At 39.1% G+C, this 18446-nt stretch overlaps 1 protein-coding gene and 1 pseudogene across 7 annotated transcripts in view; one reads left to right on the top strand and one right to left on the bottom strand.

Moving 5' to 3' along the window:
* KDM4C (lysine demethylase 4C) overlaps positions 1-18446 on the top strand; it is a 383617-nt gene that overhangs the window by 70342 nt on the left and 294829 nt on the right. For 6 of the 7 annotated variants that reach the window (XR_004902186.1, XM_036021651.1, XM_028507295.2 and 3 more), the window contains one exon: positions 16976-17169. The exons of the other annotated variant lie outside the window; for it this stretch is intronic. Coding sequence is in view for 5 of the 6 variants with exons in the window: in XM_036021651.1 (XP_035877544.1) it covers positions 16976-17169 (194 nt within the window). In the remaining variant the exon portion in view is untranslated. The remainder of the gene's footprint in view (positions 1-16975; positions 17170-18446) is intronic. 7 annotated transcript variants of the gene reach the window in all.
* On the bottom strand, positions 5028-7752 carry LOC114504460 (annotated as a pseudogene).

The following is an 18446-nucleotide window of genomic DNA, read 5'->3' as shown; positions in this document are numbered from 1 at the left end:
TGATTTTTTCTTTTCTTCTTTATATTGAATTTACTGGGGTGACATTGGTTAATAAAATTATATAGGTTTGGGATGTACAGTTCTATAATACAGCGTCTGTATATTGTATTTTATGTGTTCATCACTCCAGGTCAAATCTCCATCCATTACCATTTTTATCCCCATTATAGAGTTTGATTTTTTTCACCAAATAATAGGTTTTGTGTGAGCTATTGTTCAGTCATTTTAATTGCTGGATAATACTTCATTTTATGAAGTTACATTTAATTTTTGTCTTCATGCCAGGGGATATTTTCTTTTTTCTCTTTGAAAAATAAATATTGCTACTATGAACATATGATTCCTACATATGTAAAGAAGTTTCTCTAAAGCACAGGTGGCAGACACAAGGCCTGTGGGCCAAATCTGGCCCTCCACCTTGTTTCATGTGGCCCAGCACCTTGTTTCTACCTGGTTGCAGTTCTGAGCTCCTTGCCCCTAGTTAAGGAGTAGTTACATTTATACAGTCCTAACATTACATTCGGTCCTTTGAAGGCAACTGCAAGGCTGATGTGGCCCCGGGTGAAAATGAGTTTAACACCCCTGCTCTAAAGCATTCGCCTAGGAATGGAAGTGCTCCTTTATAGAGTGTCCAACTTTACCCCAGATACCGAATTGTTTTCCAAAGGGTTTGTATCAATTTATGCTCCTCCAGCAGTATGTACTTATTTTTAAGACATTCTTATTGAAGTGTAATTTACATACTACAAATGTAAAAATTCAGTGATTTTTGTGTAACCATTACCACCAATCCAGTCGTAGAATGTTTCATTATCTCCAAAGCTTCCTTGTGCTTACACATACATCCTTTTTGGCACTTAATATTGTTCACCTTTTTACTCATAGTCAGTCTTATGACTAAAATGTCTTGTGTGTGAATTTGCATTTTTCTGATTACAAATGATATGAGAATATATTTTCATGTCTTTATTAGCTATTTATGTTTCTTCTCTGTAAAATATCCTGCTCCTATTTTTCTGTTAGAATGTTTGACTTTTTCTTATTACTGGGAATTATTTATGTATTCTGGATACCAAAACTATGCTAGTTGTATTTGTTGAGTTATTTGCTTCAGTTGTGACTTGTTTTTTTCATTTTTTTATTTTCAGTGTTGTCCTTTTTTTTGTGATAACAAATTAATTTTAATTTTAGCTCCTGAAGCTATGATAAAGGGTTCACTTTATAAACTTCATGGGACTGTCGAACACATTCAATAAAGTGACAACTGTACAGTATCACTTGGTATCTCAAAATCAGGAACATGCTTTTGAAATATTTAAATATAACCTGCAGAGTTAAAAATAAAATCAGAAAGCATTCACAGTTTTACTGACTGTCAATTAAGTGCTCGTTTTGCACTTAATACTTGATAGAACAGCCAATACGTAATAGGGGTATTGAAAGCCATTTCAGATTCTCATCCTGTTATATATAATCTATTGGGAAGGTTTCTTTTGTAAGTATGTAACTGGTCAACATACTTATCTGGTGAGTACCATGAGGACCAGAACAGCAAGTAAAGTTCTACCACAGTTTATGTTCTTTTTATTTTTTTTAATCAGTTAGAAATGAACAGTGAGAATTAAATACTTATCTTTACTTGTATACAAAGTATGCTGTGAAAGCACATTTACAAACAGAAAAATATTGGCTAACTATTTCGTTAGGAAAATGATGTATCAAGGTATGTAGCAAAAGCATTACAGTAATTCTCTTAACTGTGGAAAGATCAATTCTGTATTTTATGTTATATCAAACAAAACGGTTTTAGTTTTTTGAATCCCCAATCTGAAACTACTTGAAAAGTAATACAGATAGAAATGAAAAGACCAAGAACTATTGAAATGCCTAAGTCCAGAATAATGAGCCCAAATATTTGGCCTCATAGAAGATTATCATTAAAGAATAGGAGTTAATGAAGGCTTTGTAAGCAGTTTTTTAAAAAAAATCTTATTTATTTATTTTTAGAGGGGAAGGGAAGGGGGGAGAGAGAGAGAGAGGAGAGGGAAGGGGAGGGGAGGGGAGAAAGAGAGAGAGAGAAACATCAATGTGCGGCTGCTGGGGGTCATGGCGTGCAACCCAGGCATGTGCCCTGACTGGGAATCGAACCTGACATGCTTTGGTTTGCAGCCTGCGTTCAATCCACTGAGCTACGCCAGCCAGGGCAGCAGTTTTTATTCTACAAATACAATAGGCATTTTGGTATTTTGGCCACTGGGAAACAAAGGCTGTGGTGTCAGTAAAGGCCTGAGATACCTCAGGCGTACTTAATCTACTTACCTTTCAGATTTTCCATCTTATATTTTGTGTACTGCACTCTGTATTAACGTCTTAAGTTTTATCTTCTGATTAACTACTTCTCTTGTTTAACACTTTCATTGAGATTTTTAGTTTAATAATCTCAATGAAATCTCAATTTTTAGTTTACTTCTAGAAATCTATACTACCCTTCCAGATCTGATTGGTCATTCCAAATAGTTTATTTTACTTGCTTGCCTTTGTGATTCCAGTTTTTATATCTTTAAACATTTTATATATTTTAATGTCTTTCTGATAATTCTGAGATCAACAGTCCTTGATATCAGGTGGGGGAGTTTTCTACATGCTTTGTCAGCTGTTTTTGCTGCTTTCTTCTATGTTGGCTTGCCTCCCTGGGTGAGGGTGCTTTTTGGTTGTATGCTTTGGCTTCATCTTAATTTACAGAAAATTTACCAGTTTTGATGGATGAGGCTTTTCTCCCAAAAGGATTGGGGTTGTTTCTGCCTAGAACCAGAGGTGCCATTAATCTCAAACCCTTAATGGTCCAAATACAGGGCAAGAGTCCCAAGCTCTCTACCGTCTATTATTTGGGTGTGCATTTCCCCCTTTTTCTTCTCTGCTCTCCTTTTCATATTCATATTTACCTTTTAAAGGCAAATAGTCTCTTTATATGGCCTTTTTGTTGTAGAATTTTGTTTATTTCAAAACTTGCTCTACATTGGTTATTGTCTAAACCTTTAGAAAGAGAACACACTGTTGTAAAATTGTCAGTATTTTGATGTATACATATGCAAAAAAGAAAAGTTATCTGTTTTAAAAGTAATATGTTTAAATTTGATATATTTTTGTGGATAGGAGGAAGCACAAAGAGCTATCATGTCACACATTGTAATTAACTTTAAAGCAAAATGAATTGCATGTGGGTCCAATTTTATTCTTAGTGTATAAAGATCCTAAGGAAATGCTCAGTCTGTCTTAAAATGTGGACCAAAGGTTTCATTTTAGTTAGTGAAATGTACAATTTTCAGACATTATTGTCTGAAATGGACTGAATTTTGAAGTCTTGAAAGAACCAACCACATTTTATTTTTCTTTCTCTGTGTGCGTTATCTTCGAAACTTAATGGCTTGTTACAGCCATATGAATTAGTGGCAGTAATATACATTAGCTTAGGTCTAACTTTCCAGCAGGTTAGTGGTGATTATATGGATGGTCTTTTGTTTGGATCACCGCATGCTAGTAGATATTGCCTGGGCTGTGATAAGGGTTTTAGCAAGAGTGGTAAGACTCAAATGACGAAAAGCAGAATTAGTTAAGAGATTTTATTCTAATAGCTGTAATTACATTACTTGTTTGTTGAAATGAAAACTGAAAACAAGTATATAAAACAGTTGATTGCTGATTGTGTATTGAAAGCAGTAAGAGGTTCTAGGACACCAGATAAACCAGTTCTGAGGTTTCCCTGTGATAAAGTTTAACAGCTCCAGCTTCTTCAGTGTTTATTAAAATACAAAAGAGAAAATTAGAGGTAGTTTTTAACATTATTTTTAAAAAAGATTTTATTTATTTTTAGACAGAGGGGAAGGCAGTGGGGAGAGAGAGGGAGAGAAATGTCAATGTGTGGTTGCCTTTCCTGTGCTCCCTTCTGGGGACCTGGCCTGCAACCCAGGCATGTGCCCTGACTGGGAATTGAACCAAGGACCCTTTGGTTTGCAGGCTGCCACTGAATCCACTGAGCCACATCAGCTAGGGTTAGAGGTGGTTGTTTTTGATGTCAGATCTGACCCTTGCAGGGTGAGGGAGTGAAAGCACATGTGGACAGAGGCTCTGAGGATATATGCTCTAAGATGACTGGCCACCTTCCCATGCTCCTATTAGTGAGACCCAGGTAAACTGGAGTGTGTGGTGACCATGGGTAGCTTCTGCTCTGGCCAGACTGGTCCCACTGAAGCAACTATACTGACCCAAGGGAAGGCTAGGGTCCCTCCAAGGGGTCTGTGAGTGGTGGCCTCAGCATGTAGCCTATCCCCTGGGTAGTGGTATAAGCACAGGTGCAAGCGTAAATGCTATGGTATGCAGATAACCCAGTGAGTCACTCAATCATGGACCATAAGTGACCATACAGAACATATTGTGGCTGGTTTTGCCCACTGCATGTTCCAGACAGGAGACAGACCATGGGTGTCCTGGACTCCAGCCTTACTGCAGAACCTACAGTAGGCACAGTTCTCCCTTCTCTTGTATTTATAATTATTTTAAGATTTTATTTATTTATTTCTAGAGAGGAGGGAAGGGAGGGAGAAAGAGGGGAGAAACATTGATTGGTTGCCTCTCATATGTGTCCTGACCAGGGACGAACCCAGGCATGTACTCTGACCAGGAATCGAACCAGCCACCTTTTGCTTTGTGGGATGACGACCAATCAACTGAGCCACACCTGTCAGGGTTGTTTGTAACTATTTTTAAAAATGCACTGAGTTTGGGTTTAAAACCAACCACCAAAATGGGTCTCAACATAGATCTAAAGCCCAGAGGAGGAACACTGGGCTGATCTGACAGTGACTCCAGAGGCCCTGGTTGCCTAAAATCACTTCTCAGTACTAAACAATGGGTTGATTCTCTTTTTACAATAAAAATAAAGCTTAGTGATATTGCATAGGAGTATCAGATCAAACGAGAACTATTTACATTAAAAAGAAAAAAAAACAACCAACAACCCAGTTGCTGGCTGTGATTGCACACTACAGCATGGTAAAGCATACTGGGACTGACCATGGAGACAGCTTCTGGCACTCACACCACAGGGGCTGTCTGCCACATGAGAAGAAAGTGAGGGTGAAGGAGGGAGTAAGGGTGGAGAGAGGAATGTGGCTCACTGCTGGTTCCGGAGCTGAGTGGACAGCCAGTCTAGTCCCTCACAGAGCTCATCTCCACTGGTGGCACAGGTGGCCTGAATGCACCAGTTCCTATGGCACAGAGTGCAGGCACGGTTTGTTCATGATGTTAGGGAGGTCCTACTTGTTTTTGAACATGAGCAGGTCAGCATCCCCTTGAGCTCCTCTTGGGCCTCATTCATGTGCTCTTGGTCATTGCTGTCAAATATGAGACCTTGTGTATTCTGGAAGTAATGGAGCCACAGAGGCCAGGTCTTGTCCTGGTTGCTTGCATCCCCCATGGTCTCCACCTAGAAACCTGTGGTAGGGATGGTGGACACGATCTTACCCAGCTTCAGTTTCTACCCTGTAGTGGTCTTCCCGGCAGTGTCCAGGCCCATGATAAGGATGCGCATTTCTTTTATGTAAAAAAAGGCCCTTGAAGAGGTTTGCAAAGATATTCTCTATGCTGTAGACTGGAGGGAGAAACACTCTCTACAGAAACCCTCTCAGCATCCCTGGTGCTCCTACTGCTCTAAGGCAGGCGTTGATTTCACTCCCACAAGATGGCCAAAAATTAGTATTACTTGATTAGTTTAAGCAAAAATAACTAAAAAACACTGCACAGTAATGTGTTAATGAGAAATACCATGTTATAATGCTCTGTTATAAAAACGGGACCCAAGCTAGTATTTATGAAGGGATTGATTACAAAGAATTGTGATTTTCTAGACTGACAACACACTTGCCACTGAGGAGACTGACTTCCTTGTTCTCATTTGTAAACAAGGAGGGCTGGTAAGTTACTGAGCATGTCATTTCTATCTATAAAGTAAAGGTGTTTTGCATTTGTTTTCTCATCACTGGGATTATCCCAGTGCTTTTGAGATCCCTGTACTAATAAAATAACTAATTACTGAATACCTACAGAGTTTTAAAACTTAGATCCAGCTTTTTGAGTAGATATCAGATATAAAGAAAATGTTACTTTAAAAGTTTTAAAGGGTATTTTTGCATGCATTGCTCTGGTTCTCCTTATGTCATCCCCTTTTAAATTATTGCGATAGGTGTAAACTTTTTAATATCTAAACCTTTTTCCAAATGTGCCACAGATGTATTTTGTTTGATCCAGTAGTTTTAAAAGTTTGTTAATGTCACATAAAATTTGTATTTTGAGCTTCTCTTATAAGATCAGAAGATCTGGTAGTATTCCCAGTGACAGCAACAGACAGGAGCTAAGTAATGGCTGTTTCTGTTAGGATAGTAGACCATCCCACATGTTTTCCCCTGCCTCTCTTTTTTAAAAATATATTTTATTGATTATGCTATTATAGTTGTCCCATTTTTTCCCTCTCCTTTATTCCCCTCTGCCCTGCGCCATCCCACCCTCCAGCATCCTTCCCCCTTAGTTTATGTCCATGGATTGTACATATAAGTTTTTTGGCTTCTCCATTTCCCAAACTTTTCTTAATCTCCCCCTGCCTATTTTGAACCTACCATTCATGCTTCTTATTCATTCCCTGCACCTTTTCCCCCATTGTCCCCCCCGCCACTGATAGCACTCCACGTGATCTCCATTCCTGTGATTCTGTTCCTATTCTAGTTGTTTGATTAGTTTGTTCTTGTTTTTTCTTTTTACATTCAGTTGTTGATGGTTGTGAGTTTATCGTCATTTTACTGGTCCTATTTTTGATCATCATCTTTTTCTTAGATAAAATCCCTTTAATATTTCATATAATAAAGGCTTGGTGATGGTGAACTCCTTTAACAGGACCTTATCTGGGAAGCACTTTATCTGCACTTTCATTCTAAATGATAGCTTTGCTGGATAGAGTAATCTTGGATGTAGGTCCTTGCCTTTCATGACTTTGAATACTTCTTTCTAGCCCCTTCTTGCCTGCAAGGTATCTTTTCAGAAATCAGCTGCTAGTCTTATGGGAACTCCTTTGTAGGTAGCTGCTTTTAAGATTCTCCCCTTATCTTTAATATTGGGTAATATAATTATGATGTGCCTTGGTGTGTGCTTCATTGGGTCCAACTTGTTTGGGACTCCCTGAGCTTCCTGGACTTCCTGGAAGTCTATTTCCTTTGCCAGATTGAGGAAGTTCTCCTTCATTATTTGTTCAACTAAGTTCTCAATTTCTTGCTGTTGTTCTTCTCCTTCTGGCTCCCCTATGATTTGGATATTGGAACATTTAAAGTTGTCCAGGAGGTTCCTAAGCCTCTCCTCAGTTTTTTGAATTCTTGTTTCTTCCTTCTGTTCCAAATCGTTGATTTGAGTCCTGGTTTCCTTCCCTTCTTTGTAGGTTCCCTGTATATTCCTCTTTATTTCACTTGTCATAGCCTTCACTTTTTCCTCTATTTTGTGACTATACTCAACCATTTCTGTGAGCATCCTGATTATCAGTGCTTTGAACCTCACATCCGATAGGTTGGCTATCTGTTCATTGCTTAGTTGTATTTTTTCTGGAGCTTAGATCTGTTCATTTGGGCCATATTTTTTGGTCTGGGCACACCTGTTACATAGTATGCAGTGGAGCCTTAGGTATTCTCCAGGATGGGGCAACCCACCTTGGTGCATTGCAGCACTGTATGTGGGGGAGGGGTCCAAGAGGGAACAGTGTTGCTTGCTCAGCTCTCTGCAGGTTTTCAGTTACTTCCTCCATTATCCCAAAGCAAGTTAGTTCCTTCTGTTGCTGATTCCAGGGTGGGTGGGTTTGTGTATGTTCTAGGACACTATGGGTCTTTCCCAGGAACTCTCCTGTGAAGCTGGGAGTTTTTCCCGTCACTGTGACCCCCACAGGTTTTTATAGTCAGAGGTTTTGAGACTTTATTTCCCCATGCTAGAACCCTGAGTTGTGCAGTCTGTTTTACTCCCCAGTTGTTCCTCCCAGTTTATCTGCATACAAATATGGGACCGTTAGGTAGGCCAGTTTGGATGTATGTACTGTTAGGAAGCTTTGGGTCCCCACTTCTGCTGACAAAGGTATATTTTTTAAAGTATAAAGGTCCAGTAAGGGACTAGACATTTTCTATGGATGTTTCAAGGTGGCTACATTCTTGTCATGGCCTCGTTTGCAGACTTGAACTCTGGTGACTGCTCTGCCGTGAATGAAATGATCATTCTTTGACTCCCATAGTGGCAGAGCCAGTATTTGGTTGGAGAACTTTCGACTCCCATTCAGCATGTTACTTTTCTGAGATTGTGTTATTCCTTGAGAAAAAAATTAACTTCATTTTGATCTTTTCAGAGTAAAGAAGAGTATGTGTGTTAACCATGATTTTTGTAAGTGTATTAATTTGTCTTTATCTCAGAACATTTTTTGTGGTCTTTAATGGATATGCCTCATTTTTATGTTCTTAAAAAAAAAAAAAAAAAAAAAAGCCCAGCCCTGGTTGGTGTGGCTCATTGGATTGGGTACCAGACTGCAAACCAAAGGGTCGATGGTTTGATTCCCAGTCAGGGAACATGTGTGGGCTGCAAGCCAGGTATCCAGGAGGGGGCACTTAACAGGCAACCACACATTGATGTTTCTCTCCCTCTCTTTCTCCCTCCCTTCCCCTCTCTAAAAATAAATTAAAAATAGGAAATAAAGCCCAGTCTCTGGTTGTCAGTTCATTTGATAGGCTTAAAAGTTTGCTTAGGTCTCCCTTCTTCTCGTCCTACTTTTAATCTTTTAGTCTGTCTTCATTTAGAAATAGATTTTGGTGTTTTAATTGCTTTTAATTCATATCATTTTTGTATATTTTTAGGTGACATAAGCAAGTTACATATGTGTATCATGACAACAATAGATGTCACCATATTCCAGCTGTAATATGGGTTCTTAAATGCCCTCTCTGCTGTGGTTGTAAATTTTTTCTGTTTTACTCATAAGATACATTTGGGCTGAGGTACAGAGGGAACAGTGTACTATAGTGCTTTTCCTAATGTGTTGTCCCACACAGTACTATTTGAAAGGATGTTAACGTATTATATAAACACAGTTTCATTGTCAAATAGTATTTGGGAAATGTGGAGTTAAGCATGGTTAAACAGGCTTGCTTCCAGTAGGGCCTCTCAGAACCTTTGGAGTACCTGTCAGCACTGTGACTCTCTAAGAGGAGGAAAAAAGGGCAAAGTTTTTGTTATTTTAAAAAAGATTTTATTTATTTATTTTAAGAGAAAGGAAAAGGAGGGAGAAAGAGAGGGGGAGAAACTGATGTGTGAGAGAAACATTGATTGGTTGCCCCTTGCATGCCCTGAACTGGGGACCCTGCCAGAAACCCAGGCATGTGTCCTGATTGGGGATCAAACCGGCAACGTTTTGCTTTGTTGGACGACTCCTAACCCACCGAACCACACCAGTCAGGGCAAGGTCAAAGTTCTTTTTGTTTTGTTTTGTTTTTTTACTTTTTAAAAAGATTTTATTTATTTATTTTTTAGAGAGGGAAGGGAGGGAGAAAGAGAGAGAGAGAGAGAGAGAGAGAGAGAGAGAGAGAGACATATCAATGTGTGGTTGCTGGGGGCCATGGCCTGCAACCCAGGTATGTGCCCTGACTGGGAATCGAACCTGCAACACTTTGGTTCGCAGCCCGCACTCAATCCACTGAGCTACGCCAGCCAGGGCCGAGGTCAAAGTTTTTTAACCACAGTCTCTAGTGGGGCTTATGTGCAATTAGAAATAGTTTAGGAAAAATTAGTTTGCAATAATATTGCATTATTTCTCAATGTCAGGTGGGAATGGCTCATTATTGGTAAAGTTTGTAGTGTGACATGTTGCTGTCATGTCATCCTTCAGTCTCTCAGTGACAGAGTGCAGTCATTATAGAGTAGGTGCTGGATGCTCACAGTGCTGAGAAGAGGGTTCTCATTGGTCTGAATATATGTCCCTGAGTTTAAGGGCTGTGACCTCAAAGTTGGTATGGTCTCTGTGTAGGGTAATGGGTGCATTGTTCATGCTCTGACGCCAGTTTGGGGCATTCATTCCCTTAAACAGCTGCTGATTCTGGTGATACTAATGAAGGTTGACAAGTTCTAAAAGATCCTTGATAATTATACATATGTGCACAAATCATGATCTAATGACAAATTATTTCAGAAAACCAGACAGACACTGGGTAAAGAGACAGGCAAAGCAGTACAGGCCTAAAATGCTGACTGGATAAGTGGGGTGAAGGGAGTGGAGGGTCCAGGAGGAAATGTCTGCCTGGTGGAGGTCAAGTGAGTGACAAATACCACTCAGGCACCTGCTGAACATTGTGTGGAAGAGCTTTATTTGAAAGGCAGGAATCTGGGAAGAGGCATTCGTCTCTGAACTTGGGCTGCTGTGTGGACTTCCAGCTGAGATTTGATTTCTTTAAGCTTTGAAATGTTTGGCAGATTTTGACTTGTCATTGTGGGGCTTGTTTGTAGCTGAGGTCTTTCTGGAGACTTTTACATTAAATCAGTTCTATCACCAGTCTCCAAGTGAAGCAGCCTTTATTATAAGCTTTGCCAGTGTTTGTATAGAATGATTGTACCCCTGGGTGGGGAGAATGTGGCAGATTTATGTGTTTGCCTGTCCTAAATTTTAGCCCTTTGGTTATTTGTTGACAATTGTTGCAGAGAAAGGAGGATGATATGTTGTATTTTAAAATGATCAGAACTGGAAGCATAGTGTTTATAAGTGAAGACCCAGGAGTCAGATAGATTTAGGTTTATCTTTGCCACTTGCAAGTAGTGAGGAATATTAAGTTTTCCATTTTTTCATTTGAGTATAATGTCACCTATTTTACAGGATTGTTTTGAATAGGTGTGGTATATATGTGCATTTATTGTAATGAGGTAGAGTATAGTGTAACACTCCATCTAAGTGACAGGCTAGGTATGCTTTTTGTCTGAATTTGTGAAGGAGACCTGGTGCTCTTGAGTACTTAAGTAGTACCTGTCTTTGGAGGCAGTTTAGTCAGTAGTAGAGAACAGAAATTAGAGAAGTTTTGAAACAGTAAGATCTGTCTTCAGCCTCTTTATACCAGTTATTCTTAATATTTTAATCATCTCTTTATTTGAAACTATATGATTTCTTTATTATTTTAAATATATTTTATCGATTATGCTATTACAGTTGTCCCAACTTTCCCCCTATGCTTCCCTCCACCCAGTATACCCCAGTCTGTGAGGCAGTTCCCCCCTTATCTCATGCCCATGGGTCATGCATACCAGTTCTTTGGCTACTCCATTTCCTATACTGTTCTTTTTTTTTTTTTAATAATTGATGTTCAATTACAGTTGTACCCATTTTCCCCCACTGCTCTCCCCTGCCCTGCCCAAACCCCAATACTGTTCTTAACATCCTCCTGCCTATTCTGTACCTACCAATTTGTACTTCTTAGTCCCTGCATCTTTAACCCCATTCTCCTTCTTCCCCCTCCCAACTGGTAACCATCCAGAAGATCTCCATGTCTATGATTCTGTTTCTGTTCTGTTTGTTTGCTCAGTTTGTTTTTTAGTTCAATTATTGATAGTTGTGAATTTATTGCCATTTTAATGTTCATTGTTTTGATCTTTTTTAAAAAAGAAGTCCCTTCAACATTTCACATAATAAGGCCTTGGTGATGATGATTCCTTTAGCTTCACCTTGTCTGGGAAGCACATTATCTGCACTTCCATTCTAAATGATAGCTTTGCTGGATAGAGTAATCTAGGTTGTAGGTCCTTGCTTTTTCATCACTGAATACTACTTGCCAATCCCTTTAGCCTGCAAAGTTTATTTTGAGAAATAAACTGACAGTCTTATGGGAACTCCTTTATAGGTAACTATCTACTTTTCTCTTGCTGCTTTTAAGATTCTTTATCTTTAACATTTGACATTTAATTATGATGTGTCTTGGAGTGGGCCTCTTTGCATCCATCTTGTTTTGGACTCTCTGAGCTTCCTGAACTTGTATATTTATTTCCTTTACCAAGTCAGGGAAATTTTCTTTATTTTTTCAATGCATTGCTGTTTATCTTCTCCTTCTGGCATCCCTGTGATTCAAATTCTGGTATGTTTGGAGTTGCCCCAGAGGCTCCTTACCCTATCCTTTTTTTTTTCCCCCTTGATTCTTTTTTCTTTTTGCTATTCTGATTGAGTCATTTTTTTCTTCCTTATGTTCCAAATCATTGATTTGATTCTTGGCTTCATCCACTCCACTATCAGATCCACTATCCCATCCTGTAAATTTTTCTTTGTTTCACTTAGTGTAAACTTTATTTCTGCTTGGGTCCTTTTTATGTTGAAGTATCCAGTGAGTTCCTCGAGCATCCTAATAATAACCAGTATTTTGATCTCTGCATCTGACAGATTGCTTATCCCCATTTGATTTAGTTCTTTTTCTGGAGTTTTGATCTGCTCTTTTATTTGGGCCCTATTTCTTTTTCTCCTCAATTTGGCAGTCTCCTTGTGTTTGTTTCTATGTATTAGGTGGAGCTGCTTTGACTCCCTGTCTTAGTAACATGGCTTATTGTTGTTGCGTGTGGGTCACCGGCCGGCAGTGACCACGGAACGCTGTGGATGGCTCGCCGAAAAACACGCGAGAAAAAAACATGCACAGAGACAAACTAGTTTCTGTGGGGAAGTAGGGACGAAATGGCCACCCCCCCTAGTGGGAAGCGCACCGATTTACCATCCATACCTGCTTTTATTGGGCTCATTTTGCATAATAATTCAGGTAAAGTACAGTACTCATCAGGGGGAAGTAAGGAACTATAGAAAACAAGGAACGCTGCTGGTCTATTTTGAGTCGGGGTCAAAGAGCTGTAAGACATTGAGGAACAAACTAACTTCCTCCTTGGACCCCTCTCATTCAACTGAGAACATTCTAAACAAAGAAGGTTTCACAGTAATTTACATATTCCTTCTCAGGCCTGATCACCCAGGGAACCCGCCCTTTTCAGCACAGAGTTGCACCACCCTGTCATTGTTTCAGGCTTAGGTAGAGCAAGGGAACTAAGGCAACCAAGAGATAAGGAGATTTTTCTCCCAGACGATGAGAACTCAGGCTGTGTCAAAGCCGAGGAGCGAGGGTCCATCACCCCCTTTTGCTGCAGCCCCCTAAGTCCTTTTGGGGGGCCTCCCAAAGTGATCGTGCCTGTCTTAGGTCGTTCCCTCCTTGGGGAATCTTACCCATCTTTGGCTAACCAACCAAGCTTTTTGGGGTTCAGTTATGAATAGAGCAGCAGAAGCAGCATTCCTGCCAGGGAGATAAGCTTTTGTCTCCTTGCTGGCTTACGGTTCCAAGGGCGTTCCCTTAGCCTTAGCTTAGGGGGGTTTCAGCTTCTGATACCAGTCAGGGCGGTTCCCAACATATTATAGAAAAGCCCACCTGTAAGTTGGATGGAGCAGAGCCTTAGGTAATTGCCTGGGTGGGGCAACACTCATGAACCAGTTTGATGGAGTCTCAGAGGCTCTGTGTGGGGGAGGGCTCAGAAAAGGGACAATGACTGCTGCCTGGCCTCTGGAGTTTTGTCTGTGAGAAAGCTGTCCCCTGGCACTTGCTCTGATGCCAGACACTTCAGTTTTTCCCTGTATGGCACTGGTACCCTTCAGACTGCTGTCCCCATACTGGAGCCAAGAAGTTGTGTGACTGTGTAAGTCCTAAGTCTGTTGCAGTACCTTTAAGAGGAGATGCCTGAGAATCCTGCAGTTTCTTCTGCCACCCCAATTCCCACCAGTTTTTATAGTCGGAAGTTATTGTGACTTATCTTCCTGGCACTGGAATCTTGGGTTAGGGGGCATGGTATGGGGCTGGGATACCTTGCTCCTGAGGTATCCCTCCTGATTTTTATCCGCCACACATCGGGGTGGGACTGCGTGTTCTGTGTCTCCGCGTTTCCATGTCTCCACCCCTCCTACCCACCTGAGTGAATGTAACTTCTTTGATTTCTTGGTTGTTGGACTTCTCTACAGCTTGATTTTCTGAGTGTTCTGTGTGATAGTTGTTATGTAGTTTAGTTGTAATTTTTGTGATGATTGTGTGAATAGGTAGTGGTCGTGCAAGGAGGCAAGCTGTGTTTACCTATGCCTCCATCTTGACTGGAGTTTTGAGTAAATGTCCTGATTCCTTATTTTATCAAAATAAATTAAAGTTTCAGCATCATGTCAACCTTGGTCTCGCCCATAACTTGGTCTTTCAAAAACATGGCATTTGCCTATTAGTGGGGAGAACTTCAATAGTAAATGTCATAGGCCTTTATTAACTCAAAGCATGTTTGATTGTTATATTGGGGGAGGCTCTCCAGTGAGATTTACTAGAGAATAGTGGAGATATTTATTCCTTCCGTTTTAAGGAAGAATGTTTTATTTTCTAAATATTTTGTGTTCTTGAGCATGCTCAGGCTTCCAGGAATCTTTGGGAGGGTACTAGCCCTCATGTTTTTTTATGAAGAATGACTGGAAGCTCAGAAAATTGCAGTGATTTTCACCCTGGTCAGTAGCAGAGCTGGGGTTGTAATCTGGGTCTTCTGCCAGTACGTTTACTTCTCTGTCCTCATTCCCTTAGACCCACAGGTCTAAGGATGTCAAAGGAATCAGCCTCAGGGTTTTGTTTTTTGAAAAATAATGTCAGTCAGTAATAGAGTTAAGACTTCTCTAAATGTAAGAGTTTCAGAGGAATACTTTGTTCCTACATTTGTAAGTTTTCATTCAATTTAAAAATGGTTACTATAATATGGCTCTCATTTATTACCTCAGATTCATTGCCTCAGTAATGACTTTTAAATAGGACTTTACTATTAGAATGATTGAATTGAGGTCTGATTGGACCAGGGGTAAAAGATTGCATCACTATAAATAGAGTGAGATAAAATATTTTACACAATCTGAACTTTTATAAAGTTTCATAGGTTGGAACCTGGGACTTTTTCTAAAGGATACTTACTTTGACCAATTTCCAAATAACAAATTTCCCACTGTGGGGTTTAAGATAGAATGGCAATTTGGGAGAATTTGGGGATTAAATGATTTCCAATGGCATTTTCAAGTATGTTAACTGAGGCAGAGCTTCATGAACCGCTTTATCAACAATTTTGTAACCAAAAAGCTTGAGGAAGTAAGATCACTACACTAATTAGAGAATTACCTCTAGACCAAAATGAAAACAGCAACCCTGTAAGTTTTTAGTGTATAAGGGAAACATTAGATGTGGTTGTCTGTGAGGCCATTGTCATAGTAATTGTAGAGGGCCTTATTGGTGCACATACATTAATTTAACACCCCTCTTTAACAGCACTTTGAGTAGGTTTGAATGATTTTAAAGTCACTGCAGTTTCCTTATCTTTGTATGGGAATGTCACAGTCTCTAATAGTTATATTTGATTATGAGAAAGGCATATGGGAAAATACATTGCTTGTATATATTTTAAACAGTTGTGAATTATAGTAAATTAATAATTGATTAGTAAGTTTTAATTAAAAGAGAATCTTTTCTTATTACCTTAACTCTTATACCAGCAACTCTAACCTTTTCTATCATCACCAGGCATATTGGGTTATTTTTAGAGAACTACATTATTCCAACAATTCTACCGAAGTTTGGATAAGGATTTTTAACAGTTATTATATATTTAAAATTTCTCATCAACATAGAGTTTAACCTTTACTTGAAGAAATAGTAAAAGTACAATGATGTATCACATGCTAAAACTGAAATGGGTGATGATGAGAGAGGGATAAAAGAAGATGATTTTGCTAGTGCCATTTTGAAATGATATCTGATTTTGAATATGACTTCTAAACTAATGTATAAATAAACAAACTGAAAAACAAAAACCCCTCAAAACTGAAAGGTATGCCAAAGATGGAAAGCAAATCCAGATCATATACTTTGGAGAAGTTATTCTTTTGCTAACAGCAAGTAGGGACTTAATTTGCATTTATGTTGGCAATCAGGAAGTCCTTTGGTATAATTTTATACCAATATTTATATAGAACCTTATTATGCTCATAATAACTTTGGATATACATACATATGTGAGGCCTGTCCAGAAGGTATCCAGCCATGTAATATAAATAATAAAGACATTTATTGAAGGAGATTCAAGATATAAGAAACAGTGTACATAGGAAAATGACGCCTCAGTCCCCTTCCAAGTAGGCACCTTGGGACCTCACACAGTTCTCCCAGTCGCCATCAGCTGCCCCATATTTTCCTGAATCTCATCAACAGTCTGAAATGTCTTCCCTTTTAAAGGTGGTTTTAGTTTTGGGAAAAGCCAGAACTTGTAGGGCACCAAATCTGGGCTGTAGAGGAATTGAGTCACCTGGGTGATTTGATGTTTGGCCAAAAAGCCCTGTATGAAACATGATGTATGAGCAGGTACGTTGTCGTGGTGAAGCTGCCAGCCATCAGTTGCACATAGCTGTGGCCTTATGAATCATCCAAATAGTTCCCTCTGAGGAAAGGTCAAGCTTCATGCAAAATTTGATGCAGATTTGTTGGTCTACTTGCTCAGTCATTTGGAATGTGACAACCACACAGTACACGTGCTCATTTAACTGTGTCTACTGCCCCCATCGACTAATACAGTGAAGTTGTCATTGTTCACGCATGCTCATTCCAGTTCATGCTTGGCTGCCAGATTACACTGATGTCTCACAAACCATTTTCATTATATTAACAGTGGCTGGAATTTTTCCGGGCAGACCTCTTTGCGTGTTTCTTGAATAATAATTGCTTTATTTTTTATTTCTAAGTGAATTAAAATACACAGTGTAGTAATTTTGGCAGCTTTTGGTTTGAATATTAAATGTTATCTTTATTAGTGTGTTAATATTTGATTTTTTTTCTCTCTTTCCTGGTTCCAGGGTGTGGATGAATGGAACATAGCTCGCCTAAATACAGTCTTGGATGTGGTTGAGGAAGAGTGCGGTATTTCTATTGAGGGTGTAAATACCCCCTATCTCTATTTTGGCATGTGGAAAACCACTTTCGCATGGCACACCGAGGATATGGACCTCTACAGCATTAATTATCTCCACTTTGGAGAGCCCAAGTCTTGGCAAGTTACATGTTTAATATTCATTTGCTTTGGAGTGTTGAAGTTTAGGCAAGGCAGTATAAACCTATTGAAGAGGACATTTTTCCTTTGGTCGAATCAGATTTATAAGAGTTATAAGAAAATTTTTGACTAATAATGAATTGTCTTCCACTATGTGTAGGGTTTTGTTCAAAATCATAAAGCTAGTGGTAACTTGTCTATCTAAGTTGCCTACAGACCGGTATGTGGGTGATGGATTGATTGATATTTTACTCTTGAAGAATTAGTTAGGCATCTTTACTTATCTGAGCATTTGTTAGAAGGCATGTGAGAAAGTTGACTTTCTAGATATAAAGTATCAAATTATCTTAATGATTTTCCAGCCTCCTCTAAATGGTCCAGCCTCCTCTAAATAAATTACAGGTTCCTTATAGTATGTGTTGGCTAGAAGGAGAGGATGATAGGCATGGGTCAAATGGCAAATTAATGTTGCTATGTGATTTTAACTTGCAGTTTCATCTATTTGTGAGTCCCTCATCTTTCTGAGCGATGGTTTTAAGACTGCTTTCTAAAATGCATCACATAGTACATTCACTACACATTTGTAATTATTAGTCTGTCAGTCACCTTGGTGTTCTTTGTGTTTAGCCAGGTTTATGTTTTAAACTTGTTTTCATGGGTTTTGGTCTTAGGTGAGTTTATTTCCTATAACACTGGTCTGTTTTCTATAATACATATATATGGAGGATAACATACAGGCAGAAGCATATCAACTGGACAACCCAGGAAATATGTTTCTGATGAACCTTTAGATTGCCCCTCAGCTGCTTGTGTCAGCCCAGCAGATTTCTTGGCTCCAATTTAAAGAGAATGCCTCTTTTTCAAGTGCTGCTAATGAGGAGTTGAGATATAGTATATAAGTTCTAGGCTCATCTTGCCATTGAGATTTTATCATTTGGTGAAGTGAGAAATTGTAAACTTTATCCAAAAGGATTCAATTATAGCAAAACTTCCTAATGATTGAAAATGACATCTAATTGGAAGGAAAATTTTAGGTGCAAGAGCAGAGTTCTTAGGACATATAAGAGAAATCCAGGCACTTTTTAGTTTGCTGTGGAGTTTTCATCTAAAGAAACTTATTGGGAAGCTGTTTAACTTATTTTAAAGGTAAGCACATTTAATTTGATAAATTCTTAACATTCTGCTTTCTTAATGGAATAAATCAAATTTAAAGATTTTAAATGCATGGTCTTTGACCTAGAGAGGCTTTGTGACAAAAAGTATGCTGGGAGTTTTCA

This window comes from Phyllostomus discolor, chromosome 3, assembly GCF_004126475.2.
Source record: "Phyllostomus discolor isolate MPI-MPIP mPhyDis1 chromosome 3, mPhyDis1.pri.v3, whole genome shotgun sequence".
Taxonomy (NCBI): Eukaryota; Metazoa; Chordata; class Mammalia; order Chiroptera; family Phyllostomidae; genus Phyllostomus; species Phyllostomus discolor.
Note: the sequence above shows the minus strand (reverse complement) of the source record. Positions and strands in the feature narration are given on the sequence as shown.